Genomic DNA, 25,390 nt, shown 5'->3' with positions numbered 1-25,390 from the left:
AAAGAATTCTTAGCAACGCGTCACAAATTGTAACTTGCGTTTCAGTTCTTAATTATTCTTAATTATGCATGAATCATTCGATCATTAAATTACCTTTCACGATTGACAAAGAAACGTTCCTTGTAAATGCATTTTAGATTGTAGAATAATACGGGACGAGAAATGTTAAGAAATATAGACTCTTTCACTTAAATGAAATATATCTGCATTGTAATATAATTTAACAGAGTTTAATCCCTTTGATGTTACGTTTTTCAATGACACAAGCAAGATACAGAAAAGTGAAATCACATTGTTATTTAAGAAAACTGCTTACATATCGACTTTTGTAATTATAATTTTATTTTTTTTTCTTGCAGCCTATGGTCCACGGTCCTCAAATAGCCAAATCGAGAACTAAACTTAGTGAAGCCGGGCGAGGACGATAGCCAGCAGTCCTTGGACCGGTTGCTAAACTCGCTTGCGAGTTTCCATTTGGCGTGCTCTCATAAGGCTACCAAAACGTCGACTCCATCGGTAATCAAGTTATCGGGGGGTGGAACAGCTGGCAGTGGGGAGCAATTGTCCCCAGGGCCTGGCCCACCTCCCCCGGCATCTTCGTTGATCGGCGGTGACGGTCGCATCAACGAGAACACACCAGCCACAGAGAACAATGATGACGAAGCGGAGCGAACTGCCGTTTCGACGGCGACTGGAACGACAAAATCTGAGGAAGTGGAGAAGGAATATGGCCAAGCTAATGAAACCACCATGAGTTTTGTTCTGAAACTAGATGTGGAGGCCGCAGCGGCGCCGATGGTGGAGAACATGACAAAGAACAGCGACAGGAGTGAAGAACAACCGCCACCGACGTTGCTGTTCGCTCAAGAGATATGGCGGTCCCAGGAGCCCGTTACAGTCGCCACTGGCACAGCAACGACTATCACCACAGGGAACGCCATAGTGATCACGAGCGGTGATGACGCCGCTGCGGCTACTAATAGTGGTAAGTCGCAATCTCTGGAGGCAACAAGCAACCAGGAGCAACAAACTGCGACGACCACCACTGCGTCTACTCTCATGAGTGTCAAACCCGTGGTGACTTATCCAGTTGCTAAAGGTGCCAGGGAGCAGGTGCAAAAAATTATTACCGGTTCGCAAACTAACACCACCGAGGTGTTGACAACGCGCGTCGTCTCGCAAAAATTACCGCCATCGTCCACTGATCAGGCGCAACTTGTTCCGGTGACAGTCAACATTTCCTCTCAAACATCAACTAACTCGACGTCTTCGCCATCCCCCAATAGTGGCGGCGTTCTCTGTCCTTGGCAGACAACCATAACCACGATGCAAAATAATCAGTCGATATATCAATCGAAAAATCAAGTTACGACCGCTGACCTTATCCATTGTAATAAGCAGCAACAAGTAACGGTGGCAAGCAATGTACAGACTACGTTACATCACAAATTTCAGCCAGTATACTCTACGGGCACTTCCACTACAGTGGTGAAAGATTTACAAAGATTTTACACGAAATCGTTGCCAAGCAACATCATCACAGCTAGTCAACCTGCGCAAAAAATCAAGACCGTGACAAATGTAATCACTAATCCCTCTACTATAGTCGCGCAACGTAATAATTCCCTGTCTAGATCACAGGGTGTGCAGAAAACACGAGTGTTACCTGGTCAGTTTATAAACAACCAGGCAATAACGAACAACGCAAATTCGCAGAAAATTCAGCTGGGCAATCCGACGACACAGAAGACAACGCAGCCTGTCGGTGCAACGAATGTGCAAAAAACAACCCTCCAATCTATCTGCAACAATCAGAAAGTACCATTGTTGAGTGGCAATCATCTTCCAAATCTCAAGACGCAACAGCAAGGTCTACAGAAGTTGCAAATACCTCAAAAGATATCTCTAACCGTGGGCAGGCAACAATTACAATCAAGCACGCAACAAATAAATAATGTCTCTAAATCTAGTAATCTTGTAACCGGTATACAAAAGTATCAGTCACCTGGGCATCATTTCATGGCATGTCAACAAGCGACGATATCTCAAACGAGATCTCAACCAACGGCAACCGGGCTGCAAAAATCTCAGACAATGGCAACAGTACAAACTACCAAACTACAAACTGCGACGAGTAATGTCTGCAAGAGCAATAGTATGCCGAACGTTGCCAAATCAAACACGCAAAATTCGAACATGCTCATGAAACAACAAACACAATTGCAAACTACGTCGGTGCAATTGTTACAGGGTTCGCAACAAATAATTAAAAAATCTCAACAACAGCAATCGGCGAATAATCTACAGGTTCAAAGAAGTATTACTAATGTGCATTCAAAAATGATAGCACCTGTACCGAACAGTCAAAGAACTCCGGTTATGATAAATTCAAAAGTTCAACAGCAGCAGCAACAACAACAAACGATGATGAGGGTAGGAATATCGAAGGGTCAGGCGCAAGCTGCACAAACTGTAGCAGGTTTGAAGACTATCTCACAGAAACCCATAGTAAATCCTGCTAAGACGACTGCAAATTCCCAAAATAATGCCATTCAACAGCCTATGGTGCAAAGAAATAACAATCCTCCTCAACCTGTAAAAATCATTCAGCAACAACAACAACAACAGAATATAATCGGTCCGCAAAATGTTACGCAAAAACAGCCTGGATGCATCAAGACTATTCCGCCGCAGAAACCTGTACAAAGAAATCACGCTCAGAAAATTGGCGGCAATCCTGGCGTTAAACCCTTGTTGAGTTCAAACGTAACGGGATTTACGAAAACCCAAGGTCCACCACAAGTAGCGCAAAAAACATGTATCAAGACCTTGCTGCCGCAGCAAACGGTGGTCACATCGTCCAATGTGATAACTCCGCATAAAAGCTCGCCTATTAAAATTCAACAGCAAGCGATACAACAAAAACAACTGGTCATGACTTCGCAATATACCCAGCAGATCCGACAGCAAGCCGGACAAATAAAAACCTTATTCCCGATAACTTCGGTTACGATTGAACCTCGTAAAGACATCACTGAGAATAAGTAAGTTTAAGCTCAAGTGTATAAACTCTGTGATAAATTTAGTTACTCAATTTTGTTCTTTAAAATTTTCTGATATCATAATGAAATAAAACAATGTTACTTGTAGAAACGATAATGACTCACGGATGTCTAAAGAAGAGGATCAAAGTACTCCTAAATCGCCGGTAAGAAGAATGCCTCTTCCTTACGAGGTACGAAAATCTATATGTTATAAAGCATACTCAATATGCTTTGGTTTACAAGATGTGTACATCTTTCATGTATATCTCGAGATTATTGATTGAATTCAAAAAGCAAATTCTTTTTTAACTGCAGTGTCTTCAGTTTGTTCTCCAAGACCACAATTATGGGGCGCCACCGCCACGGACGCCACCACCGCCTCCATCGCCACCTCCTCATCCGAAGCAACAACCCATTAACGGAGCCAGCAGTTCCACAACTACTTCCCAACATCCTTATATCTTCGGACCTGGTAATATCAATACTATTGTCTGTTAATTATGAATTTATCATATCTCTCTCTCTCTCTCTAAGAATGTATATTTTTGAAACTTTATGAATAAAGAAATTATAATGTTCTAATATAGAATTTAATGAAATTAGAAATAACAAATATTTTCTAATTGAAGTTGCAACCAACACTAATGTGGAGGATGATGCTGTTAGTGCGATAAGTAGTGAAGGGGGACGAGAGGCGGAACCGGAAGGCGAAGAAACTGAAACAGCTCCCGAAGGCGAAGGTGATGATGAGGACAGTGTTACTAGATGTATCTGGTAAGAGAATAAATATAATTTTATAGATAGATGTGTGTATAATGTTACATATTATGACTAGTAATAATGTTTCATATATTATTTTTAGTGACTTTGAACATGACGACGGGTATATGATATGTTGTGATCGATGCTTGTAAGTATCATTAATATTTTCATATTACTTACGTAGAATATAGGTTGAGAAATTTTTATACATATATTTTTAGTCTATATTTATATTATGAAATAAATATACTAAAAAGTTACGCATCCCATTTGATGAAAACAATACTTATCGAAAACTGATTATGCGATTGTAGAGTATGGCAGCACGTCGATTGTATGGGCATTGATCGCTCGAACATTCCTGATGAATACCTCTGTGAGAGGTGTCGACCACGACGAGTGGACAGACAGCGAGCACGCGCCTTGCAAATGCGTAAACGTGAGGAACTTCTTAATTCGGACACGTCTTCCGATACGTCATCTACCAGTTCAGCGGACACGGACGTCGGTTCGGTGAATAATACCGCGACCCAAAAGAAACGTCCGCTTTCGCAGCAACAACCGCAAGTTCCAAGACGCAACAAATCTGATGCATCTGCCCAATCGTCGCAGGTGCGAAGGTTAAATAACAACAATAATAATAACAATAACGTTGGTAAGAGGCAAAGAAGAGATTCGCAAGCTCGACAATCAAGCGCCGTACGTAAGAAGGAGAACAATGCCACTCCGAAGCGAGGACCTGGGAAACGTAATAAGGCTAAAAGGAGAACGAGTCTGGAAGATAAAGAGGACGATGTGCAGGATGCCTGGGGCACCAACATGGCGCCCCTTAGACAATGGATCGAAAGATATGAAGAAGCCGTTACGAATCATTATAGCCCCGAATTGCGAGCTAGGATATCAAACATCAAAGTCAATGGCACGCATAGCGACCTAAGGCAAAGTAACATGAACGTCGTTGCCACCGGTAAATGCCGTCTCAACGTGCACAGCAATAATCTTAGAGTAAGTAAAACTATCTTGAATATGGACAGGAAAAAATACATGAAAAATGTTATCATTATGAAAATTGTTAAAAATTCATTTTCTTTTTGAATTACTTTATATTATTTAGGGTAAAGTGAGGCTTTTTCGTAGTAGCAACTTCTTGCAATAGTGTTCATGTCTCTGAACAACACTGAATATTTAAATATATTGAACATTTAAGTTATGCTTATGCTCTTACACAATCATGATTGTACAAGTTGTAAGCACGTTACTATAAACAGTTATGTTTACTGCCGTAAATTTTATATTACGAATGAAACTGAGAGACGAAATAACTCCGACCTACACTATATTTAATTTATTGAAATAGATACTAATCTTTTGACAAATTTCTGATATTGTTCATTAATGCTTATCACTATTGCGATTGTTTATTAAATTTTAAAATAACTATTCAATTTTTTATTTTCTCTAGAAAATGTATTTTAAAGTATTTATGAAAAAAATTTTTTGCTGCAGTTTTTAGTGGCGACAATGTACCTTCCGCCAAACACTCCTATCGTGGAATTACGTGGCAAATATATGCTCAGCACACAACACCGACTACAGCAAAGTACTAGGCAACATGTCCAACGACCAGGGCCGTTTGTGTTTTTCTATCGTCTGCCACGCGACGGCACCGAAGTGTGCGTAGACACGCGGACATACGGAAATGACGCGAGGTTTGTGCGGCGTAGTTGTAAGCCGAATGCCGAGGTGAAGCATTGCATTGAGAAGGGTACGTTACATCTCTATATTGTGACGACATGTGCAATCGAGAAGAACGCTGAGATAACAATCAAACACGAGCAGCATGATCTGCTGCTGTCACCCAATCCCAATTCCCCCGCGATGCCTGTTGTGTGCGCGTGTAATAATCCACGGGAGTGTCAAATTACAAACGCGGCAAGCCAGCTGAACAGAAGAGGTAGCAACGGCGCTCTCGTCGAAAATGCCGAGTAAGTTTTCACATAATAATATAAATAACAAAATGTACAGGATATTCTATATATTTATTCTTGTAATGTATTCATATTATCTTTATTTGTGTGTTACTCAGCGGCAGAGAACGAAGGCGACGGGGTAGGAGAAATACAGTCTGCGAGGAAACCGATTCTACACCACCGGTAGTTCCTCCTACGAGTGTTACGCAAACCACTACGACTGCAACATCGTCTACATCCTCGACGGTGACACCTGCAACGCCGAGGAGAACCGTCACGACCACGGTTACAACTACAACCACCCGTCAAGTTGCAAAGGAGGATACTCCCATTACGGTTACGAATACGCAGCCTCAAACGTCACCTAATTTGAATCAATCGGTGACGGCGACGACGGAAACGAAAAAGGACAAAAAGAAGATGACGCGGGAAGAGAGGAAGATGGAGGCAATTATGAAGGCTTTCGAGAGACTAGAGAAGGCGGAACAGAGAAAACAGGAGGTACAAGCGAGAAATGCGCAACGAAAAGAATCTGGTGGCACGCATAGCGACAACGAGGATAATCATTCGACAACGGGACAATCCAAGAGTAATAAACAAACGAACTCGGAGAGACCGCTACGGCGTAGAAGGAGGAAAGGTCGAGCAAGGACGACAAGTTCATCTCAGTCACAGGGCAGTAGTCGAAGGACGAGATTAAACTCTGCCGAGTCAGACGTATCCTCTGGAGATGAGAGCAATTCCATGCAGTCACCGCCTTTGTTGAGTCAGAATCGTCCACCTAGTCGGGACGTTCCCTATTCATCACACTTACATACTCCGTCTAAGAACACTACGAGTGATGTTAACAATACCAGTTCATCATCTGGTGGAATTCCTACTGCGGCTGGTTTACTGCTGGCTTTAGCGAACTCTAACGCACCCGGGCCTCCGAGCTCACCACCGTTACAACAACCTACTCCTGTCAAAAGTCCTACTTGTGACAGTGGAGCCAGTAGCAGTTCGCAGAGTTCCACGCCATCGACACCGTTGTCCTCTGCCTGTTTATTGGTGGCTGCTGCAGTCGGTCCTTTGGCTCCAGGTTTCAAATTTCCGAAGACGAAGAAGGTGTTGATGAACGAATGGTTAAAGGAATCACCCGATCCCCCACAAGTTAATATTCCTCAAGTGTCACCTCTACCGGTTCTACCACCTGCCGGCCCTCCAGCCTTACAAAATTCCATGAATCCGCTGTGCAGCAGGCATTTCTCGCCAGTACCGACAGATGCTTCAGCGGAATTCCTATCACAGAGCTACGCAGCCAAAAGTCTAGCTACTCTCGTACAAGCTGCCAATTCGGTTAGCGGCATATGCGACTCACCGCCGCAGCGTAGACAGCAACAGCAAGTGATTCCCAGCAATAACAATAACAATGGGAATGGTGGCAGTCCCGCTGTCTCTACAGGATCGGCAAAAAAGCGATGGTTACGTCAGGCAATCTCGGAAGAATGTGATTCTCCCAATAGTCGGCCCGAGAGTCCACCTTCGCTTAGCGAGACGGTGGCACCCCCTAAGAAACGGAGAATAGCTCGAGAGAGTTTATCGTCGGATAATTACACCCCGCCGACGACACCGACCATGCTGCTTCCGACTGAAACAGCGCCTAACAGCAGATCACTGTGTTCAGTTGATGTAAGTTTCACATTTTCAGTGTTTTAATTAAATTCTAATTTAAAAAATAAAATTAATAATAATGAGACTCAATAATTTAAAAACACTAGAAGTTAAATAGGCGAGTCTAAGCTAGGATGTAAGAGAGATGTTCTTTAGTATAAATAAAAGTTAAAATACAAAACTTACAATATTTCTATCCTTATCGGATCATTATCAGTGTAAAGAATTTAAACATAAGTACGGTTACATATCAGAATTAGATTCTTTTGTACATAAAGTTAAAAATAAAAAGTTTAGTAGAATCTCTCTTAATTAGAATTTGCATATCTAGCAATTAATTTTTTTTTTTTCACGCGTGCACGTAATGTGCCCTACACCTTAACGCTTTTGCGTGCGGTAAATAAACAATACCTCAAGCCGTTAAGTTATTTCTCTAATCCCACTCTTCTGCGCAAAAACGTTGCTGTATAGGGTACATTACGACGAGCACTTGTAAAGAAAAATTCTATGTGTAACAGTGGGGGCATATTTGTGTTTATAGGTCGACACGGGCGCGCGTACGCACTCGCTTCGCTCGTGCCGTCGCGTCCGTCACCACAATAAACAACATTCCCCTACGGTTACACAATGTACTATTACTTATTAATGCGCTAAAATTAATTTATTTTACAAATAATTAATTGTTTACTGATGATGACTCGATAAGAGTAGGAACTTACGTTTGTAAACAAATAATTTGAAAAATTCATAGACTCTTTTATATAACAATAATCAATAACATTAAACAGGGCAAGTAAAAGTCGAATTACAATTAAAATTCTAAATTTCTCTGATAATTTATTCTAATATATTACGTGATATTCTTCGCAATATATTAGAATAAATTATCAGAGAAATTTCGAATTTTAATTGTAATTCGACTCTTACTCGCCCTGTTTTACGTTTGACTTCATCAAGCTGTTTATATTTATTTTTGCATTATTTCTAATATTTAATTTGTAATATATGTGATAAAATAAAATACATATAGATAATATTGTCAATATTTTCCAGGACGACTATACGGAACATGTGCAATCGCCTATCGTGGAACAGACTGATGAAAGACATTACGATTCGGAATCTGTAAAAGAAGATATTAAAATGGACGATAGATCTATGGATTCTGACAAACCAGTCATTCGAGAAAAACTCTCAATTGATATTTTTCCTCAATCAGAATTTTATGTAAAACATGAAGGAAAAACAGAATGCTCTGATATTATCAAAACGGAAGAGTCTTCTGAAATGGATGTAGACAATGTTATAACGAAAAAAGAAAAAGTTTCCCCGAAGTGGGAAGGAGATGATATAAAGTCTGAATGTGGTTACGATCAATTAGATCAGAATATAATTGAAAAAATTCGAGATGCTGTTGAAAGTAGAACATCATTCAGCAATTTTGATAGCAAGAAAGAATCTTTCGCTAAGGAGGAAATTGTTACTAAAGGCACAGTCGAGATAATTGATCAAAATGAACCCGATACTGAGATGGAAGAATTCAGTTCTCCTATCGCTACTATAGAATCCGACGCGATTTTAAAACAGCGAGTGGTGCAGATGCAGCTGGAGTTCGGCGGTGGCATTGCCGAAATTGTGAACATTACCGGTAGTGAAAACGAAAAGTCGAACGACGAGAAAAAATCATCCGACGCCACTGCAAAGTGTGAGGAGGTTGCTGAGAAATCAGATGACAACGCATCTATCGACGAGTTTGACGTCGAGGCGCAGATGAAGAAGATCACGGGTGACGACGGTAATGACTATCAGGAAAAGATTGACACGAGTTCGGAGAAGGATAAGAGTATGGATGGAATAGAGGGACTAATGGATAGCTCGAAGGAGGATTCGGATTCCGAGGATAAGGACGTGGACGATGACAAGTACTGCGAATCTTCCTTTAAGTTATTTGATATCAGTCATGAAGAAACAGCTTTCAAAGAATCGGACACTAAGCCCGATACTAAATCGGAACAGATTATCGTTACAGAAGATGACACGAAAGAGACGGATAAGAGTACGAATGACGAGCCCGCAATGGAAGTCACCAAAGTGGAAGAGCCATCTGCCTTTGCCGCCTTGTCGGAGGAGTCTATCTTCGATTCGACTTCTGCGAACATGGATGCGGAATCCATCGCGGACTCTCCCAAGATCTTTCACTCGATTCCACCTCTGAGCGAGCGCATTCGCAAGAAGGCCGATTCGTCAGCCACACCGAAAACGCCTAAAATGGACTTTGAAGCGGCTATTATAGAATCCACGATAAGTATGGACGCTGTGGACGGGTCTAAGAATGGTGAGCAAAAGTCGATGTTGTCAACCGCGCTACGCGAGCTTTTGGAGGCAAAACTGGACGACGAGCCGACGGTCGAAGTAATGAAAAATGACATTGATAATGAGATTAACGCATCATCACAAGTAATTCAACCAAAATCAGACTCCTCTGAACATAGTTTAGACACAATACAAGATTCGGCTTCGATTCAGGAAACACCGAAGCCAGAAGAGACTCCCGCCAAGGAGGAAGAGACTAAACCCAAAGAGATAAAACGGTTAAAAGATCCGAGGACCGTTGTACCGAATAGTATGCCAGCACCAGTTTTTAAACCGGACTCTCTTCCTCCTGTCAAGCGCAAGGTTAGAAGGGTAGGATTGTAGTATTGTTTTTTTGTTGAGAATGATATTCGTTATTTTATCATTATCGTTTATTATCATTTATTATCATTATCCTCATCAATTTAGCCCTACTGTATAGCATAAAACCAGATGATTCCTATATTTAAGACTGTTTCATTTTCATAAAAGTATTTAGTTTTTATTTCTATAAAATTATTTCTATTCTATTATAAATTCTTTTTGTAATAAAAGGTGATCTTATGTGGAAATATTAACATATTTTTTTAGTTATCCATATCGGAATATCGCAAACGCAAACAACAATCATCCGGAGGAACCGGAACCGAACCGGAATCATCGAATGACGCTACTACCACAGATAAAAGTGGAGCACGAGGTAGATCGGACAGTGCCAGTAGCGGCACTTCTTCACTCAGTTCTGATGAGGAAGGTTCGAAGACATCGCTTTCTCTCGAGTTGACAGGAATGAACTCCACGCTCTTCCCTAATGCTGCTAATGAGAATGATGAAAAGAAAGGTGACAATCACTTTCTAAATATTTGTATATGATATAAATTTTGCTGATAAATATAACATCGTAATTTCGTTATAAACATTTAAAATCATTTTATGCAATGTAACGATTAATTATTTAATATTTAAATCAGGAGAGGAGGGTGCAATTGGTTGGTCTGCAGCTCCAACTTTGGTAGAACGTCAACGAGAAAATCTTACCGAACGATTGAAACGTGAATTTGGATTATTTCTCAGCGACGATGAGGAGGAGAGAGCTCGCAAGCATGGTATATATATATATTTTTTAAATAAAGATATATGTATGTGTGTGTGGAAAAGAATCTAGCAGTTTCGGAGATAAAATTAATTTTGATTTTAGAAAAATGAAGAATTCAAAAAGTTTACTAGATTTGAAGAATGATGATAATGCTACCATAAAATACTGTTTATTTTATGCATAATTCTCATTTTTCTACTTACAGGTTTGACGACGGAGGCAATACTGAAGGCGCACAAATCTCCGCCTCAGAACTTAGTAATTAGCACCCCGCCGGCATATTCAGGATTGCCCCCGCAGTTACCCCCGCAGCCTTATATACCACCTCCCGGCTCGGCGTCTATTCACTATCCCCAGTTTCAGAGCAAACCTGGCACAGTGCAATATCCGAACTTTGCGGTACCACCGCCGACCACGTCCCAGCAACCGATGTACAGCACCACCGCGTCGTCGCAGGCGACTGCGGTCAATAAGCAGACGCAACAGCCGCCATTCTTGGTACCTCAGGCATCCCAAGCGCCACCGGGCTCCAACCCATATCCGCCGCAATTCGTCCCGCCACCGTCGCTGCCGCCGCCAACCGCGGGAACAACGGTGCCGATCACCAAGTTCCCAGCGGCGACGCCACCACCGCCACCACCTCAGAGTACCCAGGTGACGTATCCTCCGGCGTCGTCGAGTCAACCTCAGAAGCCGTTTTTTAACCAACCGGCGCCGAGGTCGTAACCGGCAAAAAAGGGTAGGATTGTTAAAAGTTTTTAAGTTTTAAACTGATATCGTTTTACATTCTCTACAACGAGCGACATCTCGATTATCTTGCCCACTCTTCTGTCGACGAGATGAAGTTTTAGACCCGTTTCTTCGAAAAAAAATAAATAGCGAATTCAAACTGAATATTCTTGACGAAAACATTCTTACATTCTCTTCTTATAGGATACTAAAATATTATTTCACACATGGACGCCTGCGTGAAATACAAATGATAAGAAGTCGCGTACAGAATTCCAAATTTTCTAGATAAGTAATTAGAAAAAAAAAAAATAATATTTGTTTGTGCTGTCAATCGCTTCTAGGATTTTCATGTAAATTTGAAATTTACTCTGTATACGTTCGATGATTTTTCTTTCAAAGTATTTTGACGGAATTCGTGTGGCCTAAGGTGATAGCTGAATATTTTAAGGATATAGCGACGCATTTTTAGGTAACATATATCGAGAGTTGTATTGGTACCTTTTTCGCGAGCAACGGCCAAAAGTGTATTTCAAATGGCGTACACTTTTTATACCGGTGAAATGGTGCCCTAAAATGTTTATATATAGCATTAGTCCAATTTTTTAATAAGGTGTTAAACAAAGTTGGAGGCGCGCTCTCACTTGGCTGACGGAATCAGCTGATCTCGCGATATCCCTTTTAAAAGCAGTTATCATTATATATATAATGTGCACTCTGCATAATACAACTTATCTGTACATATTATTTACATATACGCATAATGTTAACAATATAGCTATATTTAATAATGCTATATATTTAGATTAGTTCGTAGATGATAACCGTAACAAAAACTTATGACACACGTAAATAAACGAGCACTGTGTTATGTTGTTTTTCTGACATATAAAAAGGCAGAAAGAGAGGCGCGGAATTCTCTATATTTTATATTTCATTGTAAAAGGGCAAATTATTTATAATAAAGGGTAAATGTTGAAATTTGAAGACTTGAGTTTTATTTTAGGAATTCGTGAAAGTGTGTATATTACTATTCGATTTTTCTTGTATGGCGACGCATTCGAATGTTTTAACGCCGATTTTATTTAAAAACGTGTATTTGTGAATAAACATTTATTTATGAATTTGTACGAGAATCGAGATACTCTAAGAAAACAGGACAGACCAGTTACAATAAAAATGGTACAATGTAACTGTACGTTTTATTCTCTTCGATGCTTTAAGCAATAATGTAGTATATTTTTAGTTACACGGAAAACGCGAGAGATCGCGATGTGTGACAATACGTTTTATTTTTCTCTGTAGGTTGAGATCTTCAAAAATTTCATTCGCGCTCAGAACATTCATTCAAGTACAAAACCTACTATATGATAAAAATGTATTAAAACGTGTAGAAGTAAATTATGGTAAATTAATACAGTGAAAGAATCGTAGTCTATTTTGTAACTGAAAGCTGCTTCACGGTCTCTTATTGTTTAGTATACACGACTATTCTATCGTTTTACGAAGGATATGCGGTTCTTTTTCTCTATTCCGAGAGCAATAGATTTATGTTATAAATTATGAACTATGCATTAGCGACATCCTTCGCGCATAATTAGTAATTCGGTATATTAATCTCGTAATTAAAAATAATCGTAAGGATTACGTTTTGTCTGTATAATTTAAAAATCGTCTAGTTCCAGCATCAATAGGTAACATGTACGCGCATGTAATTAAAATTATGTACATTGTATTTTATATGTAATTGAAATTTTATATATATATATATATATATATATAAATTTTCAGATTTCTCAATGGTGCGATTATTAAGTGTACATAAATATGTTACTTGTTATATGAAAAGCCAAGTTTGAATTTCTTTGTAAGTTAGTTGCTTTTTGTTTATAACATAACATATATTGTTTATCTATTTTCGGTCGTAGACTTTCCAAATCGCGAGGAGCGAATGATGAATATTAAGACGAACAACGAAGGTATTTCGTTAATGCTGTATATTTAAGACAGCACATAAGAGTCATAATTATTCACTTGCCGCGGTATGATAGAGTCCGACCGTGTCGCTCGAATTAATTATAGTACAATTAGATAATAATGTTCATTAAAAAAAGATTCGTAGCGTTTATAACTACGTTATATGTTAAAATTTTGCATCAAGTGACAATTAAAATCATTTTCGAAGGGTAAGAATATATTAATTCATTTAAATATATAAATTCATTTAAATAAAGCCGTGATTAAACTAGAGATTAAGATTGAAATTTAATTAATCAAACTAAAGTTTACTAAACTTGAGATTGGCTTTCTTTCTTTTGATTGGTTAAATGTCATTCCACAATCTCAATCTCTGATGATGGCTTTATTGTATATTTTAAGTTTTATTGGCGAAGAGGCAAATATATTGTATATCTTAATTTATTATACAAAACGTGAAAAGCGTTATTTTCAAAATGGATTAAGACTCTTAGCTTGGACTTGTATAGTTTCCTGATTACAAATTATGTAATTATGGATGTGGTCCACTATAAGTAGGTACTCCGAATATTTATAACGCTTGAACATTTATATATTATATTCGCGATAATAGCCGCCTATTTGATCTTATTTTGTAACATGATTAATGTGGCATTAACGTGCTACAGATTTTTGCTCTGTGGAAACTGAATTTAGAAAGTAAAAATCACTTAGAAGCATTTTGATTATAGATTTTACTGAAATATTGACTGTAAAAATCTTTTTTTTTTGTGAAAACTAAAAAAAGGATAAAATAATTAGAAGATACTGCGTGATCCGTGGTGGAATTAAAATTTATAGATAAAGAACAGAGCGAAAACATCTGAAGCACTCAGGAGTACGAAGTGTACCGCATCCACTGTGTATAATCTGATTATATAATAGGATTCTAGCCGAAGGAAGATGCAAAATGTGCAGTATAGGATTCTTAACGTACGCATAAAGTGAGGAAAAGCGAGTAATTTTAACAGTATACTGTCGATTTTTAAGCAAATATCAAAGTTTAGAAATCTGTGATTAGGAAATTTGGTAAAAAACAAACTGAAATTATAAAATTTATGCTCTACGGAAGGGGAGGAGGAGGGGTGTCCTAACAAAATTCCTGGGTACATATATGTGTACGGATCTTCTATAAACAAAAGGGAAACCTTTCTTTATATTGCGTTCGGCTGCGATTTCAAAATATAAACAGACGTATTTTTGGCATTTGATATTTACTTTGTATTTTAGCTGATATTTTGTAATAAGAGAAAAGAGACAGATGTGTACACAACACTAATGTAAGTTACAAATTGCCGCAGGTGGCGTAACATTAGAGAGATAAAAAAGTGTACAGCTTGTGTTCGCCATCCGTATACACACAATGAGAACATGTAAATATTTTTGTAAGATAAATTTAAGTATATATATATATATATACACACACACATATATATACATTAATTTCTCTATCCTTCGAATTTTCGTGAAATTCTATTGGAAATCCGAAGATCAAGCTACGATTGCTTTGCAGCTAAATCCATGTGTTTATTGTCCGTTGTACAATTCTTCGCTCTAGTTGATATTATATACATTTATATATACATAAATATATATATATATATCTGTATAATGACATTCTGACATAAAGAATGGAGCAGCACGCGATCTTGTTATTAAAGCATCTGATAGTATAAAACAACTCGTTAGGATAATCGTTTCAATGTTGTAAATAAAAAAAGCAGAGCGCATAGCGGTTATTATATTATATTATATTATATTAATATTATATTATATTCGCATATATATATTCAATCTTTATATAATAGGCTGAATACACGATAATTTTTTTATTTGCAATTCACTGTTACATGTATGTGCCTAGTTATAGCCATGTTACAATTATTACCTATTACATTGTATGATAATTTAATCCATATTACCGATTATAATAAATGTAACAAGTTCTTCGATATCAAACTCTACACATGATATATTATTATGACGTAACGTGTAAAGAGCTCATATTTAGGCATACGTGAAAAAAATTTAATAAATCGGAATACATTTTACTAGTCGAGTTGACTGATGGCCCTTATCGCCTTATTTGTCGTACAGTAAAATTCATGGTTTTTTTCCACGTTCGAGGCGACTATCGCTCCCACCCTAATACATCTGAACAAGTGAAATCATGTTTATAATGGAATTAAAAATGAAAATTAACATAGTAAAACCGACACGATATTGATATCACTTGTTTACCGTCGGAGAGATAAAAGCTTATCTGTTCATTATTTCAATTCTTAAACAATAAACAGACACGAACGTTATACATTATGATCTGCCATTTCCGATAAGAGGGTTATCGTTATGTATGCAATTTCTAACTATCTTTTGTTGAAAACTACATATTTTTTTTACGTTAATCGAAATTCGCTAATTGCAACATTGTGCGAATATCGCATTTTTTTCTGCTTTTCAAAGAACAATTATAAAGTGTTCAACAATTATGGTTTCGAAGCTACTATTTATTTATTTTTTTCGACAATAAATAGGTAGGTAGAATTAATAGAATACCATATAAACTTTAATACTGTCTTGCTCAAAATTATGGGTTATATAAATTGTTTTGATATTTTTACGTTTAGTCATTTAATATTTACAGTATTATACAAATATTATGCATTTTTTGTTTTAAAGCACTTTTTAAGAGTATTCAACTATCATTCCATTAACTAAAAATAACGTATTATCTATGGTATAATTTCGCATTCAACAATATAACTGTTATGTAACACCACGCGTTATATTTGTAAAGTCCGAAATTATATATAGATTTGATGCTACTTTGGTCGGTCAAAATTCTTTTAAAAACTGATATAAATTGAGTCTTGCTTAAAGCCCATTTACCAATGTAAATGAGCTTTAATCTTACAATCAGATTATTTTATTTTTTATCTTTTTCTAACTGTTATATTCGTTTTCGTAAAATTATAGATTAAATTTTCTTGATTTAACTTGGTCTTCATTTTTTTAATTCTTAGAATTAGAAAAAATAGACAGTTTTATGATGAATTCATAATTACACTACACTGGATTAAAGCACATCAAACACTTCTTTATATAAAGGATTTAAATGCAGATATAATCAACTTGACAATAAAATATATATGATGTATATATATCTGTTAAATAATATGACACATTCTTAGGTATTTATATGCTTCTACATTTAATTTTTTCTAATGCCATGCATAGCAACAATTTTTTAATGTGCACTAATGTAATGTAAGTGACTGAATTCATTAAACCAAGATTAAACTATCACCTTCATGTGAAAACAGACATTAGAATTAGAAGATATAAAGTAAATTGACTAATTCTCTCTTTAAAGTAGAATCTCATTCTAAGAAGTGAAAATTGAACTAGTCTTGTCAAAGAATGATTCAATTTTTCATCTTTAAAATTGAGAGTTTCACTAAAAGTTTTAGAGAAATTAAAGTTATTTACATTGCTCGAAATAGATACATAGAAATGTTTTTATGTTACAGATACAAGAGTGACAAATAGCAATATTTTATAAAGTCTTATCGACGATTATCATTATCATCGTTAGCTAGCGACAGACAACAAGATCTGTGTTTTTTTGTTTTCTAGAATTGCCATAAGTTATCCCTAATTAATGATAGGAAGAATTGTCGAGATAAGACATTAGAAAATTTAGCTAATGATCATCTCTAGTAAAACAAAAACATAAACTGAAGGTATTGCGGCAAATATTGTCGCAAATTTTTCGTAAATGCGTCTTTGTGTTCGTATGTTTTTGACTTTGAAATTTTTCAGAAAATTGCATTTAAAATATGGAAGAGAGAATGCAAAATTCGTTTTATTCCAGCGCAGCGTTTCTTTCTAATTCAGTGACGGCAGCGAGGAGCAGAAAGGATGATATTTTTAATCTTTATTGCAATACACAACATGATAAATTACAAAATTAAAATTAACAAGAAGAGAGGTAGATAACGCAGTATATGCACGTTATAATATCAACAAAACTGTTGCTTCAAAGCTTACCACAGTAGATCACATGAAGAAGAAATGGGGGGTTCAGTAATTTTTATCTTACAAGACTGATAAAAATATTCTGGCTGTTTTTGCCGAACTTATAACAGACTTTATTTGTCTGAAAATTAAAATATCGGAAGTATAAGATAAAAAAATATATTATAATTGTAGTAAATCCATTTGAGTGATTCTTTTTATATTATCTTACTGTAAAATAAATCACAATCTGTTCTGAAAACTGTAAGCACAAATAACTCAAAATTTTATATATTTGTATTTTTTATTAAAATAAGGTAAATTTTGTCAGTAATAAGATATATATATATATATATAATGCTCATCTATAAAATAAATTTATATTAAAATGTTTTTAATTGAAATTTTTTAATTAAAGTAATTCTACATAAATGGCAATCTTTCTACTCTCTAAATTCTCTCTTTGGAATAAAATTTTACTCTAAAGAGTGAAAATCGAATCAGTTTTGAAAGAAAAAAATAGCTCAATTTTTAATCTATAAAATTAATGTTTCTCTCTGAAAAGTGAGATTCATTCTCTAGACTGTATTTGAAAACTCGAGTACTTTTGAGTGTATCACTTTATGCTTGTTGTTGATCGAATATTAAACAAGGATAAAATGATACTCGAAGACACTCGGGTAGTATTTTCGAACGTAGTCTAACAATTTTAGAGGAGATATGTGGACCCGCTGCGAACGTTAAAAATTTATTGAAAATTTAGCGCATATTTTACATTTTTCTTTAGAATCGGATGAAAGCGAAGTGGTATAAAAAGTCCAAAAATGAAGCAGATCAAGAGCACGCACCTCGCCACGCCGCGTCGCATGGTGTCGCGTTACCATGCGTCGTGATTTGAAACGGCGAACCGGCGCGGTGCGTCGACGGCGACGACGCTTCTCCGAGCGACGTGGCGTGGTGGACGCGGTGTCGTACCGCGCGCATGGGAGCCTGTTACTAACCGCGCTATTCGATTCGAGCGCGTCGCCGTGACGTCAACGCCGGTAACCGGCGGCAATTGGGCGAGCCGTGGCGTGGTCGCGCGCGGCATTCCGGCTGCGAAGGTACTCCGGACTTGGCTCCGACGCCGCTGTCTGCTTGTGACAGTCGATCGCTGACGGTAGGGCGTCTGGACGCGCTCACCTTATCGGCGTACGGACGGACGATCAGGCATTAGGAAGCGCCCTACTAATCGCAAGGGTAAGAATCACAAGCCGCAGTAAGGCAACAAGCGAACGGGCCATCTCAGAGCGATGTCGCAGACCGAACTGGACGAAACAGCTGTGGAGAATTTCCGCGAGTACCTGCGGATACCGTCGGTGCAGCCAGACATCAACTACGGTGAGCAATCGCAGGGGTGATGTGTGTGATTTGGGATTTCATAAAATTTTCGAAAAAAAACGGATAAACGCGGTGGACGAGAGAGCGAGGGGGAAGAGAGAGAGAGAGAGAGCGAGAGAGATCCGCAAGCCGTGACGCGCGTCTAAAAGCGTTCAGCGGCGAAAGCGGATTAGTTCGCGTCGCGTACAGCGTCTGGTTGAGATTGTAAATTCAGAAGAAAGCGTGTAAACGCGGAGAAAGCGCGTGACTTGTGCGTGTCCTCTGTAAAAAGAAAAAAAAAAAAAAGAGGTAGGAAAAAGTGAGACCCACGCCGACCGGCCACGTTCGCGAACGGGGTCGCGAAGTACGCCACTTAACGACGCGTTTCCTCGTTAGGTAAATTGCACGATTCAACCGACGACGAGGGGGAGTTCCTCGTGATCGACGGCGTCGCTCGTCCGTGGGAATCGGGTCGACGCGTCCCCGCGACGCCGGCGAGAGGCGAGGACGTTTGCGAGGTGACGAATTGGGGGGATAGCGTCGGTGACGCTATCCAGCCATTGCGTTGCCCCACCCTACGCGCGCGATGTTATTTCTATTTTTATTCCCCTACGTCCGGTCGTGGCGTCTCGCCGACCTCCTCGAGCTGTTCCGCGATGTCCCCGGAACCGGCCCCGAGCGTCCTCCCGCTGACCGGAGCGCGACGACCACGGCGACGTCGTGGCGAATCGACAGGCGCCGCCGCGCCGCGGCGTGACCCAGATTGAGCACACGGCCCGGCACTTTGCGTTTCCGTCGTGATCATCGTGATTCCCGAAATGATCCTGCCGGTTCGACGGGCAGAGGCTGTCCCGAATTGCGAATCGACGACCGGTGAAAATGTGGAAGCTGGTTATGTAACCCAGTCGACGGGGATTTCGCGTTCCTTCGATACGATACCGGCCTGACTTGCAGATGCGTCGCGTCCGACACATTTATGACTCGTTATATTTCTTGATAACGCACATAGTTGGGAAATAACAGATCCTGTGGACCTCTTGATGGAATAGATTAGAGACTACAATTGATAATAGAGCCAATTATCGTGCCTTAGCAAGTGCCACGTCTCTTATCGCGATTATCATACGATTGCCGACCTGATACCTCCAAAGGAATTAATTTCCACGATACAAATCATTATTATTGTGTAATAATGTCGTGTCCCCTTTCACTTTATTATTTAATAATCTCTTTATTATTTAATAAGGAAAATCACTTTAGAATGACGAAAACATTGAACTTGAACAACAACATAAGATCTGTTATCTCAATGTTTTAGATATTTCAAATAGATAAATTAATACACCCCGATTAACTTATAAATTTTATACATAGTAAGATATTTTATTTTATTTACAGTTACAATTTAGGTCTTGTTGTCTCAATAACGTTCTAAATTTCTTTTACTTATAAATAAATTGAGTCAAAGTCTAAATTATATGGAATTGCCACACCGATTACTATCTGTGAACTTACAAATTTTAAATGTAGTAAGAAATCATGTAATTTAACTTACAATTAATTTTTACAAAAGCTCTTTAAATTCTGATAATTGAATAGATTACATAAAAGGATAAAATATAATGCGTTATTACACTTCAGAGCATACATAGCCAAGAAGGGGGCTTGATTTACATATAGTTTTTAACCTATTCACTCATCTATACCTTATCTGCATGCTGCTACATACCTTCTTTTCTTGCTACTTTTTTTTTGCTACTCAAAACATCTAGTTTTACTTCATATATCCTTTACATTATTCCTTCATATCTTTTTAATTTTATATTCTATATCTATATATATAAATAATTCTAATACTATAAACTAAATTTAATATCTAGACTGTAATCCTATCCCAGTCTATAATCATCCTTTGTTATTATACTCGCTTTTCTTTTATTCCCTTTGAACCTTACTCTACCTAACATTATTGCTTCTTTTCACTGATTGCATCATTCTTATAATTGATTCTTTCATTACCTTTACTTTTTATGTTCAGGCATATCCCTTCTGTTTTCATGAATTATGGATAAAAAGTAAAACCGCAGCCTAATACAATCTAATTTGCTGTTTTTTATTCCAGATGAATGCGTGAAATTCTTAACTAAACAAGCACAGTCTCTCGACTTACCAATCAAAATTTATCACGTACATCCTAAAAAACCGATTGTGATTTTAACATGGATGGGAACGGAACCTACGAAACAGTCGATTCTCTTGAACAGTCACATGGACGTTGTACCTGTTTTCGAAGTAAGTATTTTGATTTGTCGTAAAGATATTGCGAATGTATATTACTGCAGACTTAAGAAAAATATATCTGCTTGAAAACGGATGAATTAGATAGAAAACTCTGAATTTAATGAATTAGACAGAGGATTCTGAATTTCTGAATTTAATAGACACGATTCGAATTATATCTACAATCAGAGTTCCAGTTATCTCAATTAGAGATAACTGGAACTCTGATTGTAGATATAATTCGAATTCTGGTAGATTTAGATGAACCAGAAAATTCTGATTCGTCTATTTTCAACCAGAATTTCAATTAATTCAATCAAATATTTTTCTCAGGGTTGTGTTCAGATTCCCACCTGAGTGCATCTCAGGCATCACTCTATCCTTGTTGTTTACCGAATGTTTTAAACAAAAATCATGATATCCTGCTTACACATACTTTATTTGAGGGATATTCTTGGAATATAGAGATATCCTTTTTTATGACGTCCTTTGGAAGTCTGGGCTATAGGGGGAAGAGGGAGCATCTGGGAATCCGAACATACCCTAGTGTGTATATAATTATTGTTCACGTATGATCAACTTGTTGATTTCCAATATTAATTATATAACTGATCTAGGACAAATGGACCTATCCACCGTTCAGCGCACACATGGATGAGCAAGGCAATATCTACGCTCGCGGCAGCCAAGACATGAAATGCGTGGGAATACAATATTTGGAGGCAATCCGTAGACTAAAACTGAACGGACAGCGTTGTCAACGCACTATCCACATCTCTTTCGTCCCGGACGAGGAGATCGGCGGTGTTCTCGGAATGAAAGACTTTGTGCACACCACGGACTTCCAAGCTCTGAACATTGGTTTTGCGCTGGACGAAGGTGTGGCTTGCCCATTCGAGAACTTCTATTTGTTTAACGAAGAAAGATCGATTTGGCATGTCGAAATAAAGTGTATGGGCAGTCCCGGTCATGGATCCATCATGTTGGACAACACAGCAGGCGAAAAATTAAGAATCATAATCGACCGTTTCACAGATTTCAGAGCCTCCGAAAAAGCAAAACTAAGCAATGATCCTACGAAATTAGTGGTTACTCTTGGCGGAGTGACATCTGTCAATCTTACAAAAATTTGGGTAGGTATCATGCGAATATATCATTTTCATTAAAAAAAAATGTTTACCATCTGATAAATATTAATTTATAATAACATTTATATTTAAAAATCATTGAATTATTGTCACTTTTCATTTAAATAAATTTATGTATAAGAATGCTAAATATTAAATGAGATTCTATACTAAAAATTAAACAAGTCTCCAAAAGCTCAATGAAATACAAATATAAAAGTGTTTATATAAGGGTAATGATAATTAAGCACACTGACAGTGCAATAATTGTTTTTAATTTACAATTTAAATTCTATTCTTCTAAATGTTTTGGTTCTCACATCCTCAATGGATACGTAACTTACTAATACTATATTAATAATCGGTTTTGTCTTCGTTCGTCAAACGAAATGCTGCTTATTGTTTAATTATTGCAATTTCTACTCTATATAACTCGGAGTGGTAATTTATAGACATTGTAATACGGAGTATCAACAAATTTCTTTATGATATAGAAATATTCAATAGAATGTCACACATAATTTCAAATCTATACCATGAAGAAACTACTTAGCTCATTGCTTTTGTATAGACACTATTATATACTAAATTCAATGAATAATAAATTTTCAAAAGAAAATTTTAAAGAAAAAACAAATAAATTAATTAGCTTTAACTTTCAAGTTGTTACATAATACTTGTTTATTTTATATGTCTGTTCATTGGGATTTTTATATTTCACAGTAAGTATCCTAATGTTCTAATAAGTCTTGCAATTAACGTTGATCATAATATACAACTTTTTAATTAATTCTTGTCTTATAATTGTGTTAAGATTTTATTTTGCCATTTTAGGTTTTCATCAAATTCTTATTTATCTATTTAATATTTTATGATCTTAGCCTATTAAATGTTTTTATTTACAGGGTGGCGTACAAACTAATGTTATACCTACCGAACTCAATGCTATGTTCGACATTCGTTTAACGCCTTCTGTTGATCACGAAGAATTCGAGGCTACTATCAAACGCTGGTGCGAAGAAGCTGGTCCAAATGTAACCTACTCCTTCGAAGAAAAAAACCCCAAAATTGAGGGCACCAAACTAGACGAGTCTAATCCATACTGGATCGCTTTTAAAAATATCTGCGATGAGATTGGTGTTAATTTAGAAATCGGTATCTTCGCGGGAGGTACAGATAGCCGTTTTGTGCGAGAGGTGAGCATCGGATTGGTCTTTATACGAAAATTTCACATTTAAATGCATAGGAGAGGAAACATATGTTATTGTTATGTTATTATAATTGTTACAAAGTATGTGAAATTTACTTATAAAACATTCACATCACGTTTTGTTTCATACATTTACTTCAGAAACTTTAATTCATTTAGAGACAAAATTTAGCAGTTATAAATATTTTATTGAATTAAATATTTTTCTAAATTATATATATATATTGTATATATATGTTTGCAATTATATATATACATATTTTTTTTATTTGATTAAAATAGCAGTTTATTATCAGCAGTTTCACATTAGAATATGGGAAATGTGTTCATTAAGATTAGAAGCACCGTGTTTAAATTATGACATCACGTTAACTATAAAAATATAGATTATTCACGAGCTATAATTTTTAATATGCTACAATTATACATTTCATATATAAAATATAACTTTGGCTATATTTACTTTTCAGGTGGGCATTCCTGCTCTTTGTTTCTCACCAATGAACAAGACAAAGATACTTCTTCACGATCACGATGAATATTTAAACAAAGATATTTTCCTGAAGGGAATAGAAATATATACTAAAATAATACCGTCTGTTGCAAATGTTTAAACGAATATGCCTTACATTATGCATCAGATTTTAAAAGTGCCATAGTCGAATGCTACTGACAGCTGAATTCGACCATTTATAAGCCTAGTGATACGTGTATTAATCAGAATCTCTTGAGCTTTAGAGATCGCAATTAACGTGCAATGATATCCTAAGTCAATATATATTTCTATATTACATTTATATACATATTGTTATGCTGTTTTCAACTTTTATTATTGTTGAATGTGGATTTGAAAGATATACATATTCAAATGAGAAATAATGTAATAAAAGAAAAGAAGAGCGAAATGAATATCTTTGAAGAAACGACGAATGAGAGCTCACTCAATTTAAAAACGAAGTTCGAAGAAAATTCCAAATCAGAAGATAAATGGAATGTAACATGGATACACAACGATATCGAATTAAGTAAATTGTCAACAAGAAATCTATCGTACAAGATGTTTGAAGAATACAAGAAAACAATGGTGCTACAGATGGGGCCAAAGCAATCTGCTCAAATTAGAGGAACTTGTAAATATTATTTCCACGTTTTTTGAAGTATTTGCAATATAAATATAGTACTCATAGAAAGTATATATACAAATGTTTCATATCGGAGTAAAAATATTTTTGTAAGACTGACAATACTACAAAAGCGTATAAGTATTTTGGCGATGGAGATTCAAGATTGAGGCATCGAGGGAAGCAAAATAATCAAAATGTTTTGTAATACATATATTTTAAAGAAGTAAGACAGAGCGATGTATTAACGTGATAAATGTTACGAATAAAGTGCAGAGAGAAATGAATGTAACAGAGAAATAATTCGCGTAAGAAACCGTCTATTGATTTTGGAGGTAAAAGACCTAGGACATTATCGAAGGAAATAGCGGCGAGAGAGAAAGAGGAGAGAAAAAAACGGTGAGATTTTTCGCGCGAAATTCGGTGCGAAGAGAAGAGCGACGAAAAACGGTGACGAAAAGTGCGCGATGTGCATTCGGCCGAGTCGATAAACATCCATGTGCCGCGTGCGCGCGTGTGTATACCTTCCCGCCATTATCGGCGCCGCGTAGTGTGTTTCATTCTTAACCGGGCAGCTGCCCGACTCCCCTCCGTAGTGGCTGCAATGGACTCGCCCGTCGTTTTCAATCTCGTTCACGGCACGGCGATTATTCG

The 25,390-nt window shown here is 37.2% G+C and overlaps 2 protein-coding genes across 2 annotated transcripts; both read left to right on the top strand.

Annotated features, from left to right (window-relative positions):
• Window positions 1–1,376: 1,376 nt before the first annotated feature.
• On the top strand, window positions 1,377–12,578 carry upSET (SET domain-containing protein upSET). Its single transcript, XM_018548826.1, has 12 exons — window positions 1,377–3,044; window positions 3,151–3,235; window positions 3,360–3,516; window positions 3,674–3,818; window positions 3,907–3,954; window positions 4,121–4,811; window positions 5,313–5,791; window positions 5,893–7,447; window positions 8,483–10,105; window positions 10,373–10,622; window positions 10,753–10,887; window positions 11,083–12,578. The coding sequence occupies exons 1-12, from the start codon at window positions 2,020–2,022 to the stop codon at window positions 11,601–11,603; spliced, it is 6,714 nt and encodes a 2,237-aa protein (XP_018404328.1). The 5' UTR covers window positions 1,377–2,019; the 3' UTR covers window positions 11,604–12,578.
• A 6,148-nt stretch (window positions 12,579–18,726) lies between these two features.
• LOC108780976 (aminoacylase-1) lies at window positions 18,727–24,438 on the top strand. Its single transcript, XM_018548828.1, has 5 exons — window positions 18,727–19,019; window positions 21,121–21,290; window positions 21,896–22,411; window positions 23,311–23,601; window positions 24,086–24,438. Exons 1-5 carry the CDS (start codon window positions 18,932–18,934, stop codon window positions 24,227–24,229), a joined length of 1,209 nt encoding a protein of 402 aa, XP_018404330.1. The 5' UTR covers window positions 18,727–18,931; the 3' UTR covers window positions 24,230–24,438.
• The last annotated feature ends 952 nt before the right edge of the window (window positions 24,439–25,390 follow it).

Source organism: Cyphomyrmex costatus, unplaced genomic scaffold, assembly GCF_001594065.2.
Source record: "Cyphomyrmex costatus isolate MS0001 unplaced genomic scaffold, Ccosl1.0 scaffold75, whole genome shotgun sequence".
Classification (NCBI taxonomy): domain Eukaryota; kingdom Metazoa; phylum Arthropoda; class Insecta; order Hymenoptera; family Formicidae; genus Cyphomyrmex; species Cyphomyrmex costatus.
The sequence above is the reverse complement of the archived record's forward strand: the minus strand, read 5'-3'. Positions and strand labels throughout refer to the sequence as shown.